Source organism: Macrotis lagotis, chromosome 4 (genome assembly GCF_037893015.1).
Source record: "Macrotis lagotis isolate mMagLag1 chromosome 4, bilby.v1.9.chrom.fasta, whole genome shotgun sequence".
Lineage (NCBI taxonomy): Eukaryota > Metazoa > Chordata > Mammalia > Peramelemorphia > Peramelidae > Macrotis > Macrotis lagotis.
Window position 1 is genome coordinate 111,799,200 of NC_133661.1, and position 15,673 is coordinate 111,814,872.

The window sequence follows — 15,673 nt, forward strand, 5'->3', positions numbered from 1 at the left end:
GAAGTAAGATTCAGCTTAAAAGAGTGGTTCTTGACCTGGGTCTGTGGCTATCTTACCCCCTATCCCTCACCAAAGTTGTCTATGATTAGATTTCTGGGGTCCATAAATTTGGAAGGGGAAAAAATTGCATATTTATTTTCAACTAATCTCCAACCTCCTCTGTAATCCTATGTATTACATTTTCTGCATTAAAAACATACTGAGAAGTTCTGCCTCCTGCCCAAGGGGTCCATGACACCAAAAAAGTTAAGAGCTCTTGACCTAAAGGAAGTAGTTTCTTTGGCCAGACTACAGCTGCTGGCAAATAGAAAACTGAATTTAACATGTAGTTGTATTCCATCCCCTTTGCTCTCCCTGCTCTGGTATTAAGTCAGAGGTTTTAATTCCAGGTCCTCTGACCCCAGAACCATTCTGATATTTACTATGTGACCTTAGGGAAGTCTTTTTTCCACTCTTGGCCTCAGTTTACTCATTTGGTAAAAATGAGGGTAGGTCCATTTCAAAGCTACTCTGATCTTACCCAAATTCAAATCTGACATCAAACACCAGTTGAGTGACTGTGGGCAAATCACTTAACTTCTGTTTGCCTCAATTTCTTCATCTGTAAGATGAGAATAATAATAACAGCACCTACCTCCCAGGATTGTTGTGAGGATCAAATGAGATGATAATTATAAAGCATTTAGCAGAATAACCAGCACTTGCCTAGTAGGTGCTATCTATATAAATGATAGTTAACATGGTTGTTATTACTGTTTTTCCCAGAAAGCTACCTCTAAATTTTTTCTCATTCCTGGTTCTCTAAGACGACAACCACCATCCTGTGACCCTGATGTAGATACATTCCAATAACATTTCCCTCCAACACCAGACTCAAGTTTTAAGAAGGAACCTCTCATCATCTGAATGTTTGGGGGAAAAGGTCCTTACCTAGAGTCTATTTCTGTTTCCAGATAATATTTAACTTGCTATATGATCTTTTTCTTCTTCTCTCTGCCAGTCCCATCTATAAAATGAGAGAGGCAAATGAGACAGTATCTTCCTTGCAGTTTAGTGTTCTCTAAGTCTATTCTATGAAGATCTGTTCCACCTTAAGAATACTGACTTGGGCCCCCTTAAATGTGATTTCCCGACATTCCAGGCTCTGTGTTCATCCTCATTTCCTGTCTGTTGCTCCATCTCACTCCTTTCCCCCCACCAGTTTCCTCCATCTCTGGAGGGATTCCAGGACTCTCGAACTGTAAAGCAGATGTGAAGGAGTCTGAATCCTGATCAGTTGTGCATGGAGTCACTTCTGAATTTCCAGCCTTACTTTGCTCAGTATTTACCTTTGTCACTCTTAATTCTGGAGAGAAAAATAAGTTTGGAGGCCTGGGACCAAGAGAAGGAGATCAAGGTCTTAATTCTAATTCTACCATGTGGGTGGTTTCCTCCCTGTGAAATGAATATTGGACTAGATATCTCTTTAACAGTCAGTGTTCTCTTCAGGATCCCTAGGTAGGGATGCTTGAAGAGAACTGTACATTTCTGTGAGTGGAGATCCAGGGCTGGAGTCTTTAGCAGGACTTCACTGTGTCTGGGCTTGCCACTCTGCATTTCTATGGTCCATGCTGAATCTCTTGGCCAGCCCTTACATGGTCACAGACTGATCTTTAATCTTGTACCCTCAGCCACAGACTAACCCTAATTCTTACTACATTTACCCCCTAATCTCTGCCATAAATTGACCCCCTAGCACTGATTCCCTTAAACTCCCTTAAAGCCTTAAATTCATTGTAGTTCAACCTTCAACAAACTAGCCTCTAATCTCAGCCTCAGATTTATCCTAAACCTGGCCCCAGACTGACTGCTAGTCAAGCCTCCCACCAACCCCTACCGAAGCAGGTGACTTTGGTAACCATTTATGGTGTGTCCCATCCTTCCTCTTTATAACCTGTCAAGAAAAGCTGGGTTATGTAAAACGTGTGTAGAAACCAGGCTAGACCTGCTTTTGATGGAACCTCTGGTGCCTGAAGCTCAAATTAACACATTAATTTAGGTTCCCTGAGTCCAAACATGATAGTGAATGCTGATGTAAATGGCCAAGACAGCCTTTTGTATTTTCCTGTCCCAGGTTCTCTTATAAGTCAGTGGTCAGGATGCTTTTGGGGGAGTTTTACTTAAACCTTTCCTATTCCAATAATACTATTATTACAATTTACAGGACCTACCTAACATTTTCATCATGATTTATTTTTCCAAGAGATTTTATTTCCATTACTTCCTATATGTAACTTTCCATTACCACATTCCTATGAGATAGGCAAGCAGAAATTATTCCCATTTGACAAATGAGAAAATTGAGGTTCAGAATAGCCAAATTATTTGTCCTGGTTCATATACAAGACAGATGCGAGTCAAACTCAGATGTCCTTACTTCTTGCTCAGGGCTCTTCCCTCTGCAGAATTGTAACATGTTGAGTATAAATGTGGTCCCTTGGGGGCCTTCCTCAGAGTGGGACAAGAGTCCCCAAACCTGAGACTCTTAGAGAATCTGAGAAAGATTAACCATCTCCTTTCCTTGCCTGGGCACTTTTAATCTCTAGTGGCCTGTAGATTCATCATTCCAAGAGTATACATAGACACAGGAAAAATGCTTCTGCAGAGTGCCTGTGATAAGGTGACTGAGGACTCTGTATCTCTTTCATTTGAACCACCATTTTGCATCTCACTCACTGCATAGATTGGACCAATCGTTTCCCCTTCCCTGGACCTCAGTTCTCTCCTACAAAAAGTAAAAAGGTTGGATTATGCCATTTCTAAGGTCCCTTTGAGTTCTCATATGCTTCGGTCTGAGATTTCCCAAAATGATCTTTGCCTCTTTCCCCCACTACCCTGGGTTTACTCCTGTAAAAAGAGAATGCCTTGCCTCCTTGCCTCCCAGAGTGGTTGTGAAGATTAAAGGAGATAATAGTCCAACACTTAGAACACTGTCAAGCTTAATAAAAACTTTTTTCCTTTCTTTCTTAACCCCCCCCCCACTCTGTATTTGGACCCCTCAGACTTTCCTTCTACTGACTCTGCCATCTAGCAACCACTAACTAAGGCCTTCAGTCTTGAGTCTCTTCCAACCTGGCCCATCCCAGGCAGAGTATCTTCTGACTAACCATCACACCTATTCTCAGTCAGTCTGAACCTCATCTCAGGGTTATTGTGAGCCTGAGTGAGACAATTGATAGGAAAAGCCATTTGGAAGAGAATTACCAGTGCCAAAGATTGATTAGCTTTACTGTTTTCATTACCCTATACTTTAGAAAAAGCTGAAAAGATCCCTTCTCTCCTTGTTTTACACCACTAAATAGGCCTATGAGAGCTTCTCCACCTTGTAGACTGTACTTTAGAAGTGTGTGAAATGTGTTAATTTGGAACTCTTCTCATTACATTCTAGAGTTAGAAGGGACCTTTGATATTCTTTTTCAGCCTTCCTTTCAATACCAGAATTCCCCTCTATTCAAAGACCTCATTGAGACAGAGCATTTTCTTCTTTGGAGGAAACTGGGGTGGTTCAGTTTCCTGGGCCAATTCACAGAGCTTATCAGTGTCCTATTGGGGTTGAGCAATAACACTCCTAATACCAGCCCAAATTCTAAGACCTAAAAACAGAAGGATGTGTGTTACATTTGGGAAGAGGCAGAATGATAAGGAAAGACTGAATAGGTAATAGTGATCATCCCAGTCTTCCAGACCAATTAGGAATGACCCCAGTCTTCCCAGGAATTGCCCTCAGACAGCTTGTTGAGCCTAGGAGCCCTCATTGTGCTGATGTCATGAGTATGCACTGAAGTTCCCCTATCTTCAGAGGGAAAACCTCTTCTGATAACATCTGAGGACACAGTAGCTCAGCATGCCTTGCTCTACTAGGAGCCTAGCATCCTATTTTTTACCTTGAATTAGAAAACTGTAGAAAATCATTTGACTCCAGATCCTTCATGCTAGGCAAATTGAAGCAAAAGCATTTTTATAGAGTCCTATACCCTTGAAAAACATCTATCTGGGTTCCCAGAGATTCCCTCCTAAAAGAGTTCAAAGTAAACAATGGAAAAAATGGAGAAACTGGAGAACCTCTCTCCCTCCTGTCAATCTTTTATCTTGTTTCCAAGCTAAAAGCAGGTGGGATAGTATATTGGATAGAACACTGAAATCAGGAAAATCTGATTTCAAATCTAGTCTCAGATACTTGCTGCTAGCTTTGTGTTCCCTGGCAAGCTACTTCACCACTGTCTGTCTCAGTTTCCTCAATTGTAAAATATGATTAAAATATAGCACTTACCTCCCAGGGCTGTTATAAGTATAAAGTAAGATATTTGTAAAGTGCCTAGCATACAATAGGTGATTAATAAATTATTAATTAATAAATTAATAAATAAATTAATAAATATTTCCTTTCTTCCTTCCCTCCATTGTTAACCATTCCCCTTTAATACAGCCTTTCTCCCTTACAGTTTAGGGTTATTTAGAATTGTGGTCGAAGCTAGTGGACTTCTGACCTGAGACCATAACCTCCCCACAGTCTTACAGATTAGTTTCTTAGTGTTAGAACGAACCTGAGAAATCATTGAATCCAATTCCCTTATTTTATAAATGAGAAAACTAAGGCCTAGGGATGGATTGGGGTGGAGGTAAAGTGACTTGCCTGGAATGGTAGTAAGTAGCAGAGTCAGCATTTTGTGTGCTCTCTCTCCCTTATACTGAACAGTCTTCTCCTACAGCCTGCAAGAATGAATGATGACTTGACCCAGCCAGTCTAGACAGCTGATATGTTGTTGTCTGGATCCCCCAGTGAAGTCAGTCCTCTCACCTCATCTCCCTCTGGCAGTAGGCCAATGGATTAGGAGAGCTTTTAGGGGGTGGGGGATGGATCACTTGGACTGCCTATAAGTGGGTCTTTTTATAGCACCAGTTCCATTTGACCACAACTTTCATTTACAGGGAAAATAACATTCAATAGATTCCTCAAATTTTAAAATCATAGAATTTTAGAATCATGGAAAGATAGAGCTGGAAGAGTTTCCATCTTTTCTAAACTGAAATATACTGAGAACCAGTCGAATATTTCAATTATCTATTGAAAATCATTCTTCCCTCTGGAACCTCAGAGCAATGGCTTTCAGCAGGTCAGAGTTAGGAGGTTGGAACAGAAATGAAGGAGCAGAAATTGAAGTTTTGGAAAGTTTATAGATTTCAAGAAAAAAAATCTTCAATAGTAAAATTTTACAAACCAGTCAAATTTGCCATTATCTACTAAGAAAATTGAGGCACAAATTGCAACAGATAGAAGGAAGGCCTGGGTTCAAATTCTGCCTCAAATACTTATTAGCTGTGTGATCCCAAGCAAATCATTTCATTGCTTTATACCTCACATTCCTTTTCTTTAAAATGAGAAGATTAACCTTGATGACCTCTAGGAGCTACTTCAGCTATAAAATTGATTCTATAATGCCTTGGTCACATAGCCATTGGTATCACAGGTGTAATTTGAATGCAGATCTTGCTGACTCCACTCAGTTCTCTAACCCCCTGAACCACAATAAGAGAGGAGGATATGACCATCATGGTGAATTTTTACATAATTTACTGAGCTGCATTTAACTGGAGTGGCTTAACCATTGCCAATACTACCTTCCAAGCAACAAAACTGTTTTTTTCCCATAAATATATTTTTAGTTTATTCATGTTATTTTTTAAAATTTTTACCTTCCAGCGACATGCAAAAGCAAGTTTCAACATTTACTTCCAAAATTTTGAGTTCCAAATTCTCTCCCTTCCTCCCCACATTGAGAAAGCAAGTTACTTGGTTTAGGTTAAAAATGTGTAGCCATGAAAAACATTACTACAATAGTCATGTTGTAAAAGTAAACATGACCCCCCCCCCCCAAAGAAAGAGAAACCTCAAGAAAAATAAAGTGAGGGGAAAAAAAGTATGCTTTCAGTCTGTGTTCAGACACCATCAGTCTTTGGGATGAATAGCATTCTTTATCATAAGTCCATCAGAGAAATTGCTTCAGTATTTTTCCCCACAGTTGCTATTACTATTGCTAGCTTTATTTCCCTCCATCCTATTCTCCCACCCCCCATTTATTCTATTCTCTTTCTCCTTTCACCCTGTCTCTTCTCACAAGTGTGTTGCATCTAACCTCCTCCTCAATCTTCTCTCTCTTCTATCATACACCCTCTTCCCTTTCCCCTGTCCCCTTTCTCCCATCCCTTTGAGTGTATATGTTATGTCCTCTCTAAGTCACTTCCAGTGAGAGTAAGGCTCACTCATTCCCCCTCACCTTCCCCCTTCCACTCCACCACAAAAGCTTTTTCTTGCCTCTTTTATGTGAAATAACTTAGCCCATTCTACCTCTCCTTTCCCTTTCTCCCCATTACTCTTTTTAATATATTATACCTTCAAATTTAACTCTTTCCTGTCAGGCAACAAAACTTTGACAATCATAGGGTCTCTTTTTTTAATTCCTATATCTGTCTGGTTTTGGGCAGAAAAGGCACATGAAGAAAGAACCAGAAAGGGATTTGAGCTACTATGTTGTGCCTTTTTGGCATTCCCTTGGATTTAAGAAGCTACTTTCTACTGGATTGTGGGAATGGGTTTTTGTTTTGGTGATGATAGAGGGACAGAAGGGAAATACTGGGGGAGAGCAGACTTGGTTCTGGTCCATCTAAATAAAGACTTGGATGGAGCAGAGGCAAGAAAGTTAGATTTATGGAGGCTTGAGAGCTCCATGAGGCTGGACAATTCAGAGTGTTAATCTTTAGTTCTCCTTGCCACAGATATCTGGGAAAAGAAGGCTGGGCACCAGCATCATACCTGAAGAAAGCCAAGGATGACCTCCCTACTCGGAAAAAAAACCTGACAGGCCCTGTTGAGATCATTGGTAACATCATGGAGATCAGCAACCTGTTGAACAAGAAGACATCTGTTGATAAAGAGGCACTCCCTGACAGTGAGACCCCTGAGACCCCCGTCACCAAGAAGGAGATTAGCCTGCCCATCCTCTGCAGCACCGCCAATGGCAACACAACTCCAGAGAAGCCAGGCTCAAAGCTGGCGCAAGGATCCCCAGCCGTTGCCAGGATTGCACCCCAGAGAGCACAGATCAGTAAGAGGCTTGCTCATTCCCCTTTCTTTCTGCTTCCTCCATGATCATTACTCTCAGCCAAGAACATGCAGTTAGGGAAGCCAAGGTTTTTGGTTTCATCTCTGAATGAACTTTGAACTTCACTCTGACCATCCCAATCCAAATCAGATACTGACCCCCTAATCTTAGCTACAGAATGACCCCTATCTCTAGCAACAAACTGACCTCTTACCCTATCTAGTCATATGTCTTTGTTACAAATGGATCTGAGCAATAGAGTGTAGCTGATTCAATGAATCCATCCCTCTGCAAGAGAGAGACCATGGGCTAGTCTACTCTGTCTCCAAAGAAAAACATCCTATTTTTGTGATTGGCAAGGAAAAAAAAAAGCATTTTCCCCCCTCTTTATGGATGTGTGTGTATGTGTGTGTGTCTATGTGTGTTTGTGGTATACTGGAGAGAGAAAGAGAGAGATCTAGCCTTTGCAACTAAAGCCACATGATTGTGTGACATTCTGCCATGCGTTTTGCATGCTGGTGCCAACAGAAGGCTCCTTCCTGAAGGCAGCATGTTTTCCATGAAGGACACATGTTCTAAACATTGAAGGCACATTCTGTTAGTACCTGCCTTCTTCTCTGGGGACCCCTGGCTATAGTCCCATAATGAGGAACAGTCCAGGCATTGGAATAAAAGTCAGAAAGACCCAAACTGTCCAACAATTGAGACAGGAAAGGTCTTCATGAAGTCAAGTTGTGAAGGAGTGATTTGTGGGGTTTGGTGGGCCAGAGTGGAGGACTTCATTCTGGAAATTTGGAAAGCAGATGTGGCCTAGGGAAAAGCAAACCTTTTGTTCCTTGCCTTTGTAGATGTTTTTGAAATAATGGTATCATAGGTAGATCATAATGCTGGAAGGGACCTCATAGACCATCTAAACAGAATTTATTTTACAAAAGAGAACAGAAGCCTAGAGGAGTTCAGTCATTTGCCCAGGGTCACCTTTTACTTTGGTTTTCAGTAACATATAATAGTTAGGACTTTATTACTAACAGCCATTACTGCTAACCTTGGTCTTGGTATCATGTACTTTGAGTCTATCAAACTGCAAAAGGGGAAAACATGCGGGGTGGGGGGAAGAATGGGCCCCTAAATTTTTGTGATCAGAACAGAATTTGTCCCAAAGGACTTAGTTCAATTTTTAATTTTAATAGTTATATGAATTAAATATTAGGTACTATATCCATTTATTTGTTAAGAAGATTAAATGTGTTAGAGTATCGAGATTTAGATATAAATCATATCTAGATAGATAGATATGTTTTCTTGTTTAATCTACATAACACCTATGAAGTCAGCTGGGCAGGATCATTATCCCCATTTTATAGATGAGGAAACTGAGTCAGAAAAGTTAAGTGACTTGTCCAAGTTTAAGAGTCAGTATTCAAACCCTGACCCCCTGATTCCTAATCAGAATTTCCCCACTGACATTACAAGAGCTCCATGGCAAACCTTTACTTTATTCTCTGTAGGCTTCTGCCCCATATTGCTATTTATTTTTTTGGCATGTGAAGGAAGCTCTCTTCTTACGAGTGCTTGATTGTGTCAAAGATGAAAACAACCCTGGTTTTCAAATGGTTTGAATCCTTATTCTGCTGGGAATTACTCTGGGAAAGTTACTTCATGTGATGGGGGATCAGGTTTTCTTATCCATGAAATGGGGATAATGATCCTTATGGTTATTGAGCTCAAATGAGAGAATATGTACAAAGCATAAAGTATTGTACAAATCTGCATTGTTATCACTATTATTATTATTATTATTATCATCATCATTATCATTGTTGTGGTTCTTTGTAGGAATTAAGGAAAAATCTAAACCATTCAGTTCCTCCCACCCATGGCTACTACTAGCATTTTAGCAAGCAGGATCTCTGTGTTGAAGAACTGGATCAGTACCTAAGACCAGGGAAAGGCTAAATTGTTTCCTACTCCCAGCAAAGTTAAAGTGTTTGAAATTTGGAGAAAAGTCAATTGTTTTAGTCCCATCCCAGACTAGGAGCTCATCAGTGCCTTTTTTCCTATCCCTGTTTCAGGGTGAGAGGAAGGAGAGAAGTTAGGCTGAGGTACAGAAGCTGCTCATTGTCCTATTCAGATTTCTAAGGATTTATTTCTTATTCCAGGTTCCCCAAATCTAAGGACAAGGCCCCCACCACGCAGAGAATCCAGTCTGGTTGGTATTTCTTTTTATTTTTCTACTTACTTAAAAATCATAGATTGTTAGATCCAGAAGGGACCTTAGAAATTATTTAGTCCAAACCCCTCATTCTTCCAAAGATGGAACTTGGTGCTCAAAGAGGGAAATTGATTATCCAAGGTCCAAAAATTTGTTACTAGTGAAGTAATAGAGCCTAGGTCTCTGCCTTCAAAGAGTTGATTAGTCAGAATCATAGATTATCTGAGTTGGATGGGGCTATCTAGTCCAACTTATTCATTTTATCAATGAGAAAACTGAGGCATGGAGAAGTTAAAATGACTTTTCCATGATTACACAACTAGTAAAAGTATAAAAGTCAGGATTTAAACTCAGGTATATTCTAACTCTCTGATTGAAAACTCATCCTCCTGCGTTCAATTCTGACTTCAGACACTAGCTGTGTGACCCTGGGAAAATCACTTCAACCTGTTTGCCTCAATTTCCTCATCTGTAAAATAAGCCTAAGAAAATGACAAACTACTCCATTATCTTTGCCAAGAAAATCCTGAATGGGATCATGAAGAATTGAACTTTATTGAAACAACTGAACATCATTAACAACAGATTTTCTGTTTTTAACTCCCATACTTTATTCACTACCATCCAGAGTCCCATGTTTCATTTATGATAGGGCCAGGACTAGAACTGGGGTTTGCTGGTTCTTTGTTTCTTTGATGTAGGATATATGTAGACTTGTCATTCATAGAACTGGGGTGGGATCTGGACTTTTTGTGGGGAGTGAATTTTAGTTCTATTATTTGCATACTCTCAAAGGATAGTTTCTGGAAGCATTGTCAAGTATGATAGATGTAGCAACTAGCATATTCCTAAGAGGCTGGGTCATGTAGGGAAAACTCCAACAGTGGAACTTTGGGGTCCTGGTTGGAGGATTTATCACTCAGAAGCCCACTGTATTCTCAACCTAAATAAAGACGTCTGTAGCCACCAAGCCTGGCAGACATAAACATTTAGACTGGACATCTCAAGTGTCGCGCCAGAATGTTTACTAAGCTCTAGAAATGTGGATGGTACATTCATGGGCTTAGTTCAAAGGTCTTTATATTTCATCCGAAAAATATATACCAGTAAAAAGTTAACTGCCAAGAGTGAACTATAAGAAAAGGCCCTGGTGGGCAGAGAAAATTATTAGGTACCCGCATTTAGGGAGGTTTGTTTGGCAGAATCTCTTTCCTTATCTGCACTGCCACCTTAGAAACAAAGTATATGAAGCAAGAAGTAAGCTATTTGACCTTGCCCCCGGCAAAGTATGAACTGTTATATCAACCCATAAGCCTGCAAGTCTTCCTCAGATGGCCTTTGTCCTTACTGAGCCAGGTCCTTGGATTTTAGGGGAGAGGGCAAAGTATTAAGGCCTTAAAACTAGACTCACAAGGAACCACAGAGGTCAATCTAGTCTAACTTGCTAATTTTAAGGATGGGAAAACTGAAGCCTGGTGAGGTTAAATGACTTAACCAAGGTCTCACAAGTATCATATCAGAAATGGAATTTTAATCTTGACTTGGTAGAGTTCAGGGCTGCAAATTAAGTTTCCCCTCACTAGGGTAGAACTCTAGGAAATAGAACCAGTGGACACTATCCCTGGGACCTTTTCCCAGAGGGAGGAAGTTATGGGAAAGAAAGAAAAATGAGAATGAAAAAAATCTGAAACAGCATCCAGAAACCAGAAACAAGACATATCTCTCATACCCAAGTGGGCTATTTGGAGTTAAAATGTATCCAAATGCTAAAAGTGCTGAGGGCTGCACATTTCAAAGAACCTAATTTATCCATGGTGAATATATAGGTGAACCCCCTTCAAGAAAATACAACTGGGGTAGCTAGGTGGTGCAATGGATAAAGCACCGGCCCTGGAGTCAGGAGTACCTGGGTTCAAATCCGGTCCCAGACACTTAGTAATTACCTAGCTGTGTGACCCTGGGAAAGCCACTCAACCCCATTTGCCTTGCAAAAACCTAAAAAAAAAAATACAACTTAGATGGTTGTGCTTTTAAAGCAGAAAAATAAGGGGGTTATAGTAGAGAATGATTCATCACTTTATCACTAATAGGAAATCACCTGGTTCACCAGAACATTTGTTTATAGATCCCTAACTCCTGCTTGTTAAGAATGGGTAGTGATGGGGGTAGAGAAACCATATGTACAAGTTGAGGATTTACTGTCTGTCTCAGAAAGAGAGAAGCAGTTTCAGGACTAGGATCAAGAAGACAAGCTAGCATCAGAGCACCACAAAGAACAAGAGGGAAAGGGTCAAGCCAAAACATAACAGTAGGTCAGAATCAGTAAAAAAACAGAGCAAGACAACAATCAGGCACAAGCATCCCTGCAGGAGCTGGGGTACGAGACACCAAGAATGACCTCACCACCTGGAGCTCATCAGTCTCAATCTCAGAGCTTTTTAATGAGTCTTATTGAGGAAAAAGTCAGTTCACAGAATTTGAAAATTGAATACCTATTAGAAAGGTCTAATCTAACTTGTACAGGATCCTAAGAATAATAACAGCAATAATAACTAGCATTTATATATCACTTTAAGGTTTGCAAAGTACCTTATACATCTCATTTTATCCTCACAACAACCTGAAAGATGTTTTCAGTATCCCCGCTCTACAGATTAGGCAATTAAGGCAGACAAAGGGTTCAGTGACTTGCCCAGGGTCAGACTTGGAGAATCTGAAACTGATTTGAACTCAGGTCTTTCTGACATCAGTCTATCCACTGCACTATCTAGCAACCTCTTCTAACATCTCTGTGGTCAATGCAAAAAGATCCATGACTATAGGATCACTAAGGAAGCAAACAGTCAGAAAGATCTGGGCTGAAATCTAGCCTTAGTTACTTGCTAGTTGGGTGACCCTGGGCAAATCTATGAGCTAGTAGTATCAGCTAGTTCTTATTGAGCCAGGTGGGAAGTGTGTAGGCAGGATAAATTCAAAGCATATACGTATACATGAGCATAAAGAATCTAGGAAGACTTCTTTTACTTTGCTGAACTTGTGGGAAAGGTGACATACAGTTCAAACAAGGGACTGTAGCCATTGTAGTGAAATGGAATAAGCATTTAGTAGGGATCTACTGTGTGCAGAGCACTGTGCTAAACACTTTACAAAGACGATCTCAGTTGATATGTCCTATTGGGTAAAAAAATATGGGACCCCAGATGTAGATCTGGAAAAAGGGACTTTAACAACCATCCAATCTAATTGCCCTTTCAATTTATAAAGAAAGAAACCAAAGCCCACAGAGGTAAAATGACTCACTTAGGGTCACACACAGATGGTCTTTGGCAAAGATGGTATTCAGAGCACCCTTCCCCATCTCCTATCTAGCTAGCCCTCTCAGTTGTGTGGACTTGGTTTCTTTCAGTTTCCACTGAGAGGTTCACTGCTGAATGTTGACTTTTCCTCCTGAATCGCTTAGCCCTGACTAATTATTTTCGATTAGACTTTATTTTGGCAGCAATGCAGCAATTAATTCCATACTTACCAAGCACACATGGAATGCCAGGGCAACAGGCTTACTGGTTCCAATTAAGCCCCCCTGAAACCCTCCCTTCCAAGGGTCAGAGCAGGGCAGGCTATTGCCTTGGTCCACAAGGCATGTGAAGGCTTATAGCATTGTTGTGCACAATCAGAGAGTCTGTGCTTGGTCTCCTTCCTCTATTGCATCCAGTTTCCTCATATCTATGACTTGTTCTCTCATGGGTTTATCATCTCACCTGCACCTCTCAGTGATGCAGAGAAAAGATGGGGTGGAGAAGACATTCCTGGTTGGACAGATTTAGAGCTCCAAGAAAACTTTGAGATCATTTAGTTCAACCCCCTCTAATTTTACAAAAGGGAAAACTGAGGCCCCCCAAAAATGAAATGTTACCTGATCCCACAGCTAATAATTCTGTAATAATTTTTTCTCCTAATAGAGCTGTGATTCAAAAACTTCTTGACTCCACATTCTTTCCAGTACACCTGGTTCTTTTACTCACATCCTACAAGACCCATCCCTACCACAGTCTGTTCAGCTGGATCTGATCTGTAATAAGCATTGCTCTGACTAGACCAGCCCCTTCAACTCTATGGGCTTTATCCTCCTTCCCTCATTAATGACTTGGTCCCATCCCTCTTTCTACCTCCATATCTTAACCCTATTTTTTGCTATCAGTCACCAACACTGTAGTGAAGCTCTCAGTCACCAAGAGAGTCTTTCCTCTTCTGAGACTGTGCCCTGTCAGCCTTATCACTACCTGGAAAATGAATGACTTTCACTTCTCTTAAGGGAGTGTTGGGTGCCAGGCCCTTAATGTCACACACTTCCTGTGTGGGAAGAGCCAAGGGCACCTTATTCATCAAGCACTGGGCAAAGAGCTGTTCACATAAAGGAATTTACTATATAACTAGAGCTCTCCTCTTCAAAAAACCAAATGTCTTTCAAAAAAAATGAGCCATTTTTTCATAGACATCTTTTTCAGGTAAATTCTACACATTTAAACTGAAAAATAATGTGCATTTTTTCCACACTGACTTGACTCAAGGTTATCATCGTGAACATAAATGATCATACTAGACTACAGTGATATTTCAGTGATGCTTCAGAGCATCTCCTGTTTTCTACAGGACTGTTTGCCTCTATACTTAAATAGTGGAGATGAAAGGTCAAAATGAAAATGTTCTCCATAATTGGCTCTGGAGAGAACATTAGCTCAGAAGTATGCAAAGTTCTGTGTATGGCAGTCACAGCGCTCCCGGCATAGCCCAAACCAGATTCCCATTGAACTGGGAAATCTTTAACAAAATAAATATAAGTATGCAGGACATAAATAATGTCAATAAAGTGATTTTTCTAAGCTATTATGGGGCCATATATATAAATAATATACATATATATATTTATATGATTTAATAACCTCCCATCCCCTTTTTATTTGTTTGACCCCACTGACTTAGAGAATCTAATTCCAAACTTCTCCATTTTAGAGATGAGAAGATCAAAGGCCAGAACTATTCAATGATTCATTCAGAATTACGGAGAAAAGCAAACTTACAACCCATCTAAGCCAAAACCTTTATCTCAGAGATGGGGAAACTGAATCAATCTTGTCTGCCATCAGCTCATCTGCCATCAAATGCCACTTTGTCTGCTGTATTTTACCCACAGTTATCTGAGTCAGGGCTTGAGATCACTTCCTGGTCTGTCCTAGGGGACAAAGTATATACACTTTCTGATGGCTGTTTTTCTTCTTCTGGATTCCCTACTGTGGCCTGGGTTATTCAGGCTGCTGGAAGTCTGACCTTCAGGTGCTTGGGGCATTACCAAATTGTAAATAATTACTCCTATGGCTCAGATGAGTCAGGCGTAAATCCATTTTAACAGTGGGGCCTCCTTGACCTAGTAAACAGGTATATCTTACATGATATTGTCCTAACCCGTGCTATATTACAAACAGATTGAGATATTATAGCCACGTGTCTGACATAAGCCTCCCTATATAATATAACATTGCTGATTTCCCCACCAGGCTGGGAATTCTCTCAACTCAGCTCCCTCCTCTCCAGTGAGCCATTCCTTCCTTTCTGTAGGTCTTTTTCTGTTGATTAAACTACCCCTGCTCATGATGTTTTGAACCCTGTCCTTTTTGAGGGGATACCAAGTCACAACATTATATCAGGTGTGTCTGTATTCTAAGAATCCTTTGCCAGGACAGAAGTCCCCAGGTAATATGACTCATGTCTGGAAGTCCTTCCTCTGAATTGAAGCCAGAATAACAAATGCCGTTCATCTCATTTTGTATCCAGTTGTGCATATATATAAGAGCAGCAGCTGAAATATATGTGGCAGTTAATTCTCATTTTTTCCTCCTTATAGCCTTATGAGATAATGTAAGTACAAGTTGTTCCCAAAATCTCAGTGCAGCTTTTAGCTTTTAAAAATACTTTTTAGTCTAGAAAACAGGAATCAGATGGCTTGCCAAGGTTAGGCTAGGGACTTGAACCTATGTCTTTCCATTCTAGGTCCTGTGATCTTTCTTTTATACCAGATCACCTCTCTGATACTATGACAGTCATCTCTGCCACCCTGCCCCATAGAGGGGCTTTGATATTCTACATCATCCTTATTACTCAGTGGAGAATCATAGTAGTAATGAGAGCTGTTACTAGAAATTTTTCCTGCTAGGAAGAGGACCATAAATTACATTTGAAACGGGTGTCCCAAAGCAGACCCTTGGTGGGGTATGATAGAGGCACCACCTACCTTCTGGTAGCTTCATTAGTTTGTTTTGCTAGCTAG

General features: G+C 40.5%; 1 protein-coding gene across 4 annotated transcripts in view; it reads left to right on the forward strand.

Annotated features, from left to right (window-relative positions):
* Positions 1–15,673, forward strand: part of SH3PXD2A (SH3 and PX domains 2A) — a 362,190-nt gene that overhangs the window by 337,610 nt on the left and 8,907 nt on the right. For all 4 annotated transcript variants that reach the window (XM_074233789.1, XM_074233790.1, XM_074233788.1 and 1 more), the window contains 2 exons: positions 6,814–7,142; positions 9,299–9,348. In XM_074233789.1, the coding sequence (XP_074089890.1) occupies positions 6,814–7,142; positions 9,299–9,348 (379 nt within the window). The remainder of the gene's footprint in view (positions 1–6,813; positions 7,143–9,298; positions 9,349–15,673) is intronic.